Consider the following 12,571-nt stretch of genomic DNA (forward strand, 5'->3'; position numbering starts at 1 on the left):
CGTAAATTAGAGTGGGACCTAGGCAAAGGCATACTTTTCCTGTGTTTGAGGACAAACAACTTTGCCTCACATTCTTGGATCACTCCCTGGTACAAAATGGCACTCTTATCACAAGACTTAGAGTTGTGTCCTTAGATCAAAGACAAACATGCAGGTCAATGACTAACATCTGCTTCCTTCATTAGCAGGTTCGCTTGAAAGTTCTCATTTTAGGTGGGGACTGTGAGATGATTTAGAAGTTGTTTGAAAAGCATTCAAAAAGTGAGCAGAGCTCCAGGTACTTGTCGGAAGGCATAGGAAGAAAGGAACTGACATCAATTTGCATGGGGGACGCATATATGTGGCTCTTCTCTGTCACTTCCGGGCAGTTTGGAGCCAACTCGTAATCAAACAACCCCACCTAGCAACGTGCAGGAGTAATTTTATGACAAAAACATCACTAGATCAGTGTGGCACCTGGAGGATATTCAAAAGTGGGGAATTTGTGGTTATATGTCTCCAACAGAAAGTTACTTTTAGTGTGCTGTGTCCTCTTCCCTGTATGTAATGCTGTGGCTAGTTTCTTTATCTCCAGACTTTACTTTATATGTGGGACCCTCAGTAACTTGTGTGCAAGATACCACGAAGAACCTGGGCAACAGAATGACAATGAGTTTCTCTACTGAAGGCACTGCTCTAAAGTTTGTTTCTGCAATGAGCAACCACAACAGTATCCACTGGGAAACGTAGCATAAGAACAAGCCTAATCCATACTTTTCCAAGGAAAATTAAATATTATGAAAACACAAAAGACTAATCTAAAAATTAACCATTAATTGTGTAACATTTGCATAAACATAAAAAGAACATAAGGAACAGCTCTATTTGTTCACACAATGGCCTCCTGCCTTCAGCTACAAGACGAAACCATCATACTGCTTTACAAGACGGTCATTATTGGAGAGCAGGTGTTGGACACGCTTAATCTTCCAAACACATTAGTAGCGAACACACGATCGTACTTTTTAGTTACTGTGACTGCGAATCCTTCATTCCCAATTGTAGTATACAGGTTTTACATGAAATATCCTTTGCATCCTGTAGACTAATTTAGCCCTAAACACCTTTTTGAGAAAATAAATATTCGAGATTATAAATCTGGCTCAGATGTATGCGACCATATCGCGTACACTGACTCATCTAAAGAAAACAACTTTATTTTATCATTGGGGAAATGAGTGTAAGTTGAATTGCTTTCTGCTACATGTACCTCCACTCTAGGCTCACGAAGTGCGATTCACTAACATGCAGTCAGGAGTGGACTTTCATTTCAGGCTATAGAAGTTACAAATCTATGCCTATTTGGACGACTTGCTCAACTAGACAGTTTAAAGCATGAAGTCGTACCACCTCTTTGCAACACTTTCCTCTAATATACAAGTTTGTTTCTCGTTGCGTGTACCAAACTCTTATCTTGCCCCATTCAGACACTTCAATTCATCATGCTATAATAAAGTTTGTGCTTTTCACCTGAAAATCAACTGGACAACTTCACATGGACAGTAATGTGGTTTCAAACACCGTTCTTTCAATTGTTTTAAGCAACATAATTCTACACTTATGAGGCACAGTGTGGGCAGAGGATTAATTCCCCCATTGGGTTCCACAGAGACAAATGCACACTTTGGAAGATTGAGGGGCAAGCTCTCAATGTTGCAACATGTCTGCCATGGTGGACTAAGGAAAACAACCTGTTAGTGCTAGAGTACGTTCTGGATCAGTGCTTCATGTACAAATAGTGATCGTTGTTCACTCAGTCAGAACCCTCTCTGCTCATCCATGTTGGTAAGTTAGCTACTGAAGTGTTTGGCATCAAGAATACTGTAGAGCTCTAAGGAAACACCGCACCAATGCGCTAGTAGTCCAACAATAGAGGGTTGGGAGGGTCATGTTCTGTGCAAGTGGGCAATAATGGCACTTAGCCCTCCACTGGAGCCTTAATTATAGAGGCTCATCAGGAGATAGAGGAGTAATGCAAAGCATAAAAAGAGAGAAGACTGAAAACAACAGCCATCAAAGGGTCCTGATGAGCCATGCAGTATAAGGTGGTGGATGGCAACGCTCTCTATATTCACAAAAAGGCCAATCAATAAAATTATTTTCTTCAGTAAGGAGGGATTTCAGCTCTCGACAGTCAGCATAAGTTGCAGGTATTTTTTATCTTTGACAAAAGTCTGGAAGATGGAAATAATTTACATATTTAAACGGATCAGCTGGTAGCCAAAAAGAAAGAGCTGGTAGCCAAACCCCTACTACTGTACTCAACCACTGTGCAGTTTGGACCTCAACATGATTTCAGTTCAATTATTGGGGCTCCTTGCAGCCCTTGCCAGAAATTAAAGTAACAAATCGGGTTTATTAATGCATGAGATGGTGCATGATGGAGATGTGCAGACATAAGCACACCGTCAAGCATGACACATTAATGATGCTTACGATGTCTTAGGATCTTTGTAGTGCATTGAGCTTCAATTATCTTTACCTGTTTGAAAGCAGATGTAAATAATTCCTCATCTCAATCATTAACACAAAGCAAACTCGCTGTGTCAAGAACACATATCCAATACTTTCTAAGTTGCCTTTTGTGTTAGTGACTGGCGTTCAGAAGTGTTCAGGTTTCTCTCACTTTAGAGGGATCATCTCTTTATTTTTGCGTTCTCCTCATTCTCTCGAGACGTTCCAGTTCACTAAAGGTTCTGTGCATCTAGGTCTCACTAAGTTGTGCAACAAGTTGGGTTTGTGGTCCTAAAATTCAACCCTGCATATTTTACGAACACAGATGTCCTTATTCATGTAGAAAAATACAACTACTTCGTTAACTGTCTGAGTAGGATGGCGGTGTGGAAGGAAAAGCGGAGGGAAGCGATCACTATGTAGTGGTTACACAAGATCTTTGGGTTAGACTTTTGGGGGTACTTAATACCAATATCTACTGTATAAATAGAGCGGAACTACTCCAGCACAAGGCAGCAGTCAGTCTGTTTTCAAATTGAGAATAAGGGGTACATCCCCTTAGTCTATCAGGGTGCATGCGAGGAGGTTTCTACAAATGTTTTATTGGACAGTGTAAAATGCACTGTACATCCGTGACTGAAACTGGTTAGAATAAAAAGGCTAGTGACCTATACTTGGAAACCTAAGAATGCTGAAAACGTACCTATGTAATCATCTGGACTTCGGTGAATATCCCACAAAGGAGTAACTCTAGTACAAAAGAAAACTTGTCTTTACTCAACTAAAATGTTTCTCCTTTTTGAAAATAAACTCCATAGTTTTTAATAACGGCATACATTTGACCATTTCTCAATACGTAAACGTATCTACTTTACAAATAGTATCTACTTTGGTAGTAGTGACTTAGGTGTTTTACACATAAAAGGGGTTGAAATATGTTTTCAGTATACCATGCCCTCACAGTACGTGATAGAAAGATTTAAAGCAGGAAGTCAATGATAGTTCCAGCAGGGCCAAGTTCCTGCCAGATATTCTGGATATCCAGATAAGATATAATGCAATTTAAATTGAACTCATTTACAGTCAGTGTTCATTCTGAAAGCTGACGTACAGCTGACAGTACTGGATCCTATAATTTTCAAGTGCTATGACACCAACTGCAGCAGGTAATCCTGCAGCATACTCTACGAACCCCTCTCCTACTGGATGAGTGAAACGTTTTACAATACTTATGGTATGTAACAATACACACCTCGGTAACACAACTGTATAATCAACGACACTTCGAAAAGAAACACACAAACGTTCACATAATCCACTGTTCTGAACTCAAACAGTTTTAAACTTTCCAATTTCTCGCCCGGGGTCCGGACTGCAATCTTCAGTGTTTAGTGACAACAATTAAAGAGAGTTGGCAGTTTAGGGTTCCTCAAAGTCTTCCTCTGCCCGGTTGTAGTGTAGCAAAGTGTCTTCTATTCCACAACTGTCCATGAGCTGAGAGAGACTCAGTTTCTGGCCTTCTGTAGACAATGCTGATTGCAGTTCATACAGCAACTGCTGGCTACTGCTTCTCCATTTCTCTATCAAAGACTTCAATTCTGTCAGATTATTCTGAAAAGAGAACAACACAACAGTCAGTTAATACAATGATAGCTGCAAGCTGTAGACTCGGATACAGCTCGATTGTGCTTGGCAGTGAGTCCATTCTGTCCTTCACAATGTGCATGCAGGGATCAACATTTATTTATGTGCTTTTGTTAGGATATGTATAGAACACAATTTGGCACTGGATGGTGTTGCAGCACTTTGTGTCTTGCTAAAAACATTTTTTTGCACAACCTTACATAGGTAGTATCCTATTTTTAACGTCCACCACTGAGTACTGGTGATTACAGAGGAGTAGTAAGAAAACCCCTCAACTTGCTCATCATGCCTAGTGTTGAGGCCTGTCCCGTTTGAGGTGTCCAAGTGTGCTTAAATCAGGTTACGCCTTGCATGTAACAGCACCTCATGGGAGAAGTGAGGTGTATTCAGGAAGAAGCTCAAGGGTTTAACACTTTTTTTAAACTAACCAAAAGATGAATAGCCTTTAGATTAATACACAGGGAAACATGACACAAAAGGTGTCTGAAAGGACAGAAACTATGGCCATGGATATGTTTATGACTATGCCCAAAACCAACATAGGCAATGTTTTCATTATGCGGTGTAGCATTTTAGAAGTCATTGGAGAGGGTAAACACTAATCATTAGGTTGTAATATGAAAACTCAGAACTGATGTACTGTGTCACTGGTGACAAAGTCATTTGGTAACCTTATTAAAATCACACACTACTCTCCTCCCCGTCCCCCAAAGCGCTTCCCACCGCTCCAAGCCTGCCAGACTCCACTTTGCAGCCTCTTATTCCTGCAACGTTTTCCTTTACTGCTCCCATCCATTTCTTTTTACACCATGTGATGTTCCCTGAAACTCAGGGCTTTCATCGTCAAACATTTTGCCATTTGTAATGTGAAAAATCGATAACCACGCGTCCCAAACACCTAACATGTACAGATACTCAGACATTAAAGCCAGCTCCATAAGCCCTACTACATATCCAAGAGAGATGAATGTGGCACGCAATCTTTATACAAAGGAGAAACTGACGTAACTTCATTCACAATTGACGTCTGATAAAGCTATGACTCGGTACAAGCATGCCTACGTATGATGACCACCTGTCCGTACATTTCACGGACTGCCCATAATTTCGCCTTGCCGTCCGTTGTCCTTGATGAATGGCTTAACAGACAGCATTTGTCTGTAATTTAGCCTTTCACCAAAAGGACAACGGAAACAGGGCGAAATTACGGGCAGATCAGTTTCCCCAGCTGGATTGAAAGGCAAGGTGTCTCCTGTGCCTTGAGGGAGGGAGGGGCAGACAGATAAGAAAAGGCCTTCTTGCCAGGGTGTCTCCTTCCCTAAACTGGTAAATCTGCAAATGCAAAGGGGCTTGAAAACCTGCATTGACTTTAATTCAAGGAGTCACTTGAAGCTTTTTGATGGCAAAGATATTTTCTTTTAGAGAGGTACTGTAATGGTGTTCCAAGATGAGCTGAGGCGTGTGTGGTTTTAATGGAGTGTTATAACATTTTTTAGTAGTAGGTATAAACTGTATATTATTCAAATCTGTATTTGAGAAGCACTGTTTTTTTATTTACCCAAAATGTATTTGCGTATTTTGTAGCAGCCTATATTATGATGTAATTGTATTTATATAGTGCTTACTACCCCTGATGAAGTGTCAAATGCATGTTTTAAATAAGGACTTACACATTCACAGTACTTTCAGGGACCTCGGTACCTGATAGTACTAACAAACATTGGCAAAACCAATAGGTCTCGTCTACGTAAGAGTTGTTGGCTTTGCCAATGTGTTTTAGCCATGTTATACACCAGATTGGCTGCTGTTGAGCATGGCTAAAAGTTAGTGGCATAGTGGTGTGGAGTGGAGTAGAGTGGCATTGCAGCAGTGGCATAAAGCCCAGTGGTGCAGAGTACAGTGCAGTTGTTTGGAGTGCATTGGCATAGAGTGCAGTGGCACGGAGTGGCGTGGGACAGAGTAGAGTGGCATAGAGTGCAGTAGAGTGGCATACAATAGAGTGGCAGAGAGTGCAGTAGCGTAGAGTGGTGCAGTGCCGAGTACAGTGCTGTAGAGTGCATTTGCATAGAGTGGAGTGATGCAGAGTAGAGTGGTGTAGAGTGCAGTCGGATAGAATGCAGTAGTACAGAGTAGATTGGTGTACAGTACAGTGGAGGAGAGTGCAATGTTGCAGAGTAGAGTGTCAGTGCAGTGAGGTAGAGTGTAGTAGAGTGTAGTAGAGTGGCACAGAGAGCAGTGGCATCAGAGGCCTCTGATCTCCGCCTCTCCCATGTGGCCGCCCATCCCAGGAGTGGCGCATCTATCACTACTGTGAGATCGGTATGGGGAAGAAAGAGGGATCTGCTGTTGACCCAATCCTGATTGGACAACTACCACTGAAGATCTTTTGCAGTTCCCTCTGAGATCTGGACCATGTCGGAGAAATTCCCCTGATGCTGCGTCCACTGGAACTTCAGGTCCCACTGCAGAACCTGCATATGCCACCTGGCATGTTGGGCCAGCAGGACGCAGGAGGTCATGAGGCCCAGCAGCATCAGTCATTCTCACCGAAATCCAGAATAGAGGCTGAAACATCGGGATCATAGGCCGAAAATCCAGAGACGCGAACCCTCTTGGCACAGGCCCTAAGGCCCCACTCCACCCTGCTTAATGTACAAGTTACTTACCTTCGGTAACAATGTATCAGGTAGAGACATATTCTAGTTGCAGATTCCTTACCTTAGAATTTACCCCAGGCGTCAGACTGGATCCAGAGGTTTTTCTTCGAGCAGTACACCTGCACGCCATCAGGTGGTGTCCGTCGACTCCGCAGGCAGCGTTGGAATCGTGGTCGCCGTGATGACATTGTGGTCGTATATAGGTGCCACCCCGGCGCGCTGACATCAGTTTCTTTTCACGACTTTCCAGGCCAGTAGCACGGAGCCATGAAGAACACTGAGAATCATGCGCCAAAACTAGGGCCCTTAATGCAAAGTTCCTGTCCCTAGAAATCAGTTCGCAGTGCAGGGAGAATGGGCGGGTCGGTAAGGAATCTGCAACTAGAATATGTCTCTACTAGATGTATCGTTACCGAAGGTAAGTAACTTGTACATCAGATAGAGACTTCTAGTTGCAGATTCCTTACCTTAGAATAGATACCCGAGCAATACCATCCCCTGTGGTGGTCTGCAAACTAAGATCACACCAAAATGTCCTGCAGTACCGAACGGCCAAAGTAGCCATCTCTGCAGACCTGACTGTCCAGGAAGTAATGCTTGGTGAACGTATGCAAAGATGCCCACATTGCCGCCTGGCAGATATCCAGGACTGGAACTCCGCGTGCTAACGCTGTGGTAGCAGGAGTTGCTCTAGTAGAATGAGCGCGCAAACCCTCAGTGGGTTGCTTTTTCATCAAAGCGTAGCACATTTTGATGCAGAGGACTACCCATCGAGAGATGGTCCTCTTCTGCACCGCCCTTCCTTTCTTCGCACCCACATAACCCACAACGAGTTAATCGTCCACCCGGAAATCTTTGGTACGATTGGGGTAGAAACCCAATGCTCTTTTTGGATCCAGGAGGTGGAGTCTCTCCTCTTCATGAGAGGGATGTGGGGGAGCGTAAAAAGTAGGCAGGGTGAATGACTGGCCTATGTGACAAGATGTCACTACTTTGAGAAGGAAAGAAACCCTGATACGAAGCACCACCTTGTTAAGATGTACTGCTAGGAATGGTGGATTCGGAGAGAGAGCGAGCAGAGGTGATGGCAATCAAGTAGGCAGTTTTAGGGGTCAAGAGCCGCAGAGGACAGTTGTGGAGCGGCTTGAAAGGGGCACACATGAGGCATGTGAGGACCAAGTTCAAATCCCACTGTGGCATTATGGATGGGATAGGAGGCAATATATGTGTGAGTCCTTTGTTCAAATCTTCCATTGTTGGGAGGTTTCTCAGAGAAGGTTGCTCTGGTAGCCTTCAAAAGGCAGAGACAGCAGAAAAATAGCCCTTCAGGATGCCCAGAGCAGAACCCTGCTGGGCAGGAGAAAGAATAAAGAGGAGAACCTCTGAGAGAGGTGCAGAGAGGGGATTAACAGACTTGTTGATACACCATGCCAAAAATGTCTTACAACGCCTGGCTGCCAAGATAACACCACAGACTTTGGGAGGAAGATCGAAAGCTGTAAACAGCTGCCACTCAATCTCCATGCAAGGAGGCGGAGACTGGAAAGATTCTGGTGAATGACCGTACCCGGCTGCAGCGACAGAAGGTCCTCCCGAAAGGGGCAGTCTGATCGGAGGATCGATGGCCATGCTCAATAGCTTGGTTTACCAGACTCTTCGTGCCCAGTCCAGAGCCACCAGGATTACTTGGGCCCGGTCGTGCCGGATCTTCTTCAGAACTCTGGGCAGAAGTGGCACTGGAGGATAGGCGTACAGGAGGCCTGATTACCACTTGTGACGAAAAGCGGTGCTGAGCGAATACCGCCTTGGAAACTCAAGCGCGCAAAACAGCTGACATTGCACGTTCTCTGTGGAGGCGAACAGATCTAAGCAAAGCTCTCCTCACTGCTGAAAGAGACCTTGCGCCACTTCCGGATGGAGACACCATTCGTGATCGGCTATGCATAGACGTCTGAGTTCGTCTGCACTGACGTTCAGAGAGCCCGCCAGATGTTGAACTACCAGTGAAATGCCCTTCCGTTCCAGCCATGTCCAGAGGTGAAGAGTCTCTTGACAAAGGGTCCACGACCCCATTACACCCTGCTTGTTGCTGTACCACATGACGGTGGTGTTGACGGTGAACACCTGCACCACACAATGCTTTCAATGCAAGTTGGACTGCCCGGAGCTTCAAAACGTTGATGTAGAGCCCGGACTCTGCCGGAGACCAGAGGCCTCGGATCTCCACCTCTCCCATGTGGCCGCCCATCCCACGAGTGGCGCATCTGTCACTACTGTGAGATCGGTATGGGGAAGAGAGAGGGATGTTCCGTTGACCCAATCCTGATTCGACAACTACCACTGAAGATCTTTTGCAGATCCCTCCGAGATCTGGACCATGTCGGAGAGGTTCCCTTGATGCTGCGTCGATTGGAACTTCAGGTCCCACTGAAGAACTCGCATATGCCACCTGGCATGTTGGACCAGCAGGATGCAGGAGGTCATGAGACCCAGCAACCTCAGAGTCATTCTCACCGAAATCCAGGATTGATGATGAAACATCGGGATCATAGCCTGAATATCCAGGACTCACTTTTTGGGAGCATACGCCCGAAACCGCACTGTGTACAAAACAGCTCAGACGAAAGGGAGCATCTCAGGGAGTCAGGTGTGACTTAGGCATTTTTATAGTGAACCCCAGCGAATGCAGGAGGTTCCCCGTAGTCTGGTGGTGGGAGACGACTTTCTGGGGTGTGTCTGCCTTCAAAAGCCAGTGGTCGAGGCAGGGGGAAGACTGAAACCCCTACCGTGCGCAGATGAGCTGCAACCACTACCATCATTTCTGTGAACACCTGAGGGGCGCTGGTAAGGCCAAAGGGGAGCACTGTGATCTGAAACTGCTTGTTACCTACCACAAATCGCAAGTAACATCTGTGGGCCAGCAGGACAGTAATGTGAAAATAGGCGTCCTGCAAGTCCAACGCAACCATCCAGTCTCAATTGTCCATGGCAGCAAGGACCTGAGCTAGGGTTAGCATTTTGAATTTCTCCTTCTCCAGGAAGAGATTGAGGGACTGGATATCTAGGATAGGGCAAAGACCCCTGTCCTTTTTGGGCACCAGAAAGTAGCGGGAATAACAACCACGACCTACTTCTGACGTACGGACCGTCTCTATGGCTCACTTGGCCAAGAGAGTCTTGACCTCCTCACTGAGAAGTGCCAAATGATCCTCCGATAGATGATCGTATGATGGTGTCACGGCCGGAGGAGAAGTCTCGAAGGGGTGGGAATAGCCCCTTCGGACGATTTGTAACACCCACCTGTCCGTGGTAATGGATTCCCAGTGGGGCAGGTGATGGCGGATCCTGCCGCCAACTGGTCCCAGATGTTCCGACAGACTAAGAAGGCTTGGAGGCAGAGAAGGGGGCGGGGTGGACTGGGTGGACCGCTGACTCCCTGATCCACAAGCTTGTGGGATCCTGCATCCGCGACCACGCAGGGGCTGTACAGCAAGCGGAGGTTGGTGGCCAGGTGGAAAAGAACGCAGTTGGGTGCTCAAAAGGAGCAAAAAGTGGACTATGGGGGTGGCAGCAGCTACGAGGCCAAGGGAACAAGCCATAGCCCGGGAATCCTTAAAACGCTCGAGCGCTGAGTCCGCTTTTTATCCAAAGAGAATGGTGCCATCAAAGGACATGTCCATCAAGGATTGCTGGACATCCCCTGAAAAGCCAGAAGCCAGAAGTCCTCAACTAGGTGTAGTGCCTCAAGGCCACCGTCGTTGCAACCGATCTGCCCAGTCAGTCGGTCGCATCTACTTCATAACAACTCGTGAACTTTGCTGCATCTCTCCCATCCGTAACGGCTTGGGAGAGAATGGTCCAGGCCTCCTCCAGGACTCGAGGCAGCACTTGCACAACCGTATCCCAGAGTGTATGAGAGTAGTGGCCCAAAAGGCATGCAGTGTTCATGGACGGCGGTGCTAGACTGGAGGAAGAAAACATTTTCTTCCCCAAGTTATCTAGTCTTTTTGATTCCCTGTCCGGGGTAGCGGTAGGGAATGCGCCAGAGGATGATGAAGTTGGACGACAAGGCTCTCAGGCGTAGGGTCAGGAGTTTTGGGTCGGTCAGCGCAGGCCGATGGAGGCGGGCAACCGTCCTATTCACAGGAACCCCTGTGCTCGGTTTGGACCAGGTACCCAGAAGGACATCCGTAAGGGCTTCATCGAAGGGAAGGAAGGGTTCCAAATTGGAGGCCCAGGCTGAAGCACCTCAGTCAGGAGGTTAGTCCTGACCTCCACAGAAGGAAGCTCAAGGTCCAAAACCTCAGCAGCCCTTCGAACCACCATAGAGTATGACGCTCCCTCCTCTGTAGCGGGGAGAAAGCATGCCAGCATCTGGGGAGGTGTCTAACCCGCTGGCGTTGCTCAAATCATGAACTCAGTCCATGTCGGGGTCAAGCTGGCATTCTAAATGGTCCAGCAACCCCTCTACACTATCCCCATATCCATACCCATAGCATTAGGGGTCAGGATCTGCCCCAGGAGAGCCCATGGAAACCGGAATCATCGTCAAGTGATGTTGTTTCAGCTCCAGGTCATCAGGGATCAGTTTAGGATCGACACCGATTGTCGGCCCAACTGATGTCGGGAGCGTGGACGTCTGTCACGACGCCGGGGAAGGTCACGTTGGCACGACCAGCGCCGAGACGGATCTGGGAATGGATCCGGAGGTGCCCTCTGTAGTCGGGGTCGAAACCGCCGACTTGGAACCTTAGGGGGCCCTCACTGACTCCCTTGGGCCCGAAGGCGCAGAGGGTTGGTCGGTCTGCCCAAAGATGAGGCGCACGGCCTCATAAAATTCTTTGAATTGAGCAGGGGAGACATCAGAGAATGACGAGGTGCTGATCCGTCACTGGCATCATTCTGTGACAGGAGTCGCAGGGCTTGAATCAGTTTGTTCGGGACATCCCTCAATGCAGCCAAAACTCATCAAAAAGTGTCACAGTTAATCAAAAAATGCTAGGGTAGCTCTCCTCCGGATCTCTACGAAGGCTTACACGAAAAGAAAAGAACTGACGTTAGCGCACCGGGGTGGCGCCTGTATATGACCGCAACATCATCACACCGACCATGATGCCAATGACCCCGCGGAGTCGACAGACGGCACCTGACAGCGCACAGGGGTAACTACTCTAAGAAAAATCTCCGGATCCAGTCTGACACCTGGGGGAAATTCTAAGGTAAGGAATCTGTGTAGGAGGCTGGACTGGCTTGTAGTGAGTACCAAGGGGTACTTGCACCTTGCACCAGGCCCAGTTATCCCTTATTAGTGTATAGGGTGTCTAGCAGCTTAGGCTGATAGATAATGGTAGCTTAGCAGAGCAGCTTAGGCTGAACTAGGAGACGTGTGAAGCTACTACAGTACCACTTAGTGTCATATGCACAATATCATAAGAAAACACAATACACAGTTATACTAAAAATAAAGGTACTTTATTTTTATGACAATATGCCAAAGTATCTTAGAGTGTACCCTCAGTGAGAGGATAGGAAATATACACAAGATATATATACACAATAGCAAAAATATGCAGTATAGTCTTAGAAAACAGTGCAAACAATGTATAGTTACAATAGGATGCAATGGGGAAACATAGGGATAGGGGCAACACAATCCATATACTCCAAAAGTGGAATGCGAACCACGAATGGACCCCAAACCTATGTGACCTTGTAGAGGGTCGCTGGGACTATTAGAAAATAGTGAGAGTTAGAAAAATAACCCTCCCCAAGACCCT

General features: G+C 46.4%; 1 protein-coding gene across 5 annotated transcripts in view; it reads right to left on the minus strand.

Moving 5' to 3' along the window:
- Positions 1-3,282: 3,282 nt before the first annotated feature.
- SFR1 (SWI5 dependent homologous recombination repair protein 1) overlaps positions 3,283-12,571 on the minus strand; it is a 77,116-nt gene continuing 67,827 nt past the window's right edge. For all 5 annotated transcript variants that reach the window (XM_069239445.1, XM_069239446.1, XM_069239448.1 and 2 more), the window contains one exon: positions 3,283-4,104. In XM_069239445.1, coding sequence (XP_069095546.1) covers positions 3,913-4,104 — 192 coding nt within the window. In that variant the 3' untranslated portion in view covers positions 3,283-3,912. The remainder of the gene's footprint in view (positions 4,105-12,571) is intronic.

This window comes from Pleurodeles waltl, chromosome 6, assembly GCF_031143425.1.
Source record: "Pleurodeles waltl isolate 20211129_DDA chromosome 6, aPleWal1.hap1.20221129, whole genome shotgun sequence".
Classification (NCBI taxonomy): domain Eukaryota; kingdom Metazoa; phylum Chordata; class Amphibia; order Caudata; family Salamandridae; genus Pleurodeles; species Pleurodeles waltl.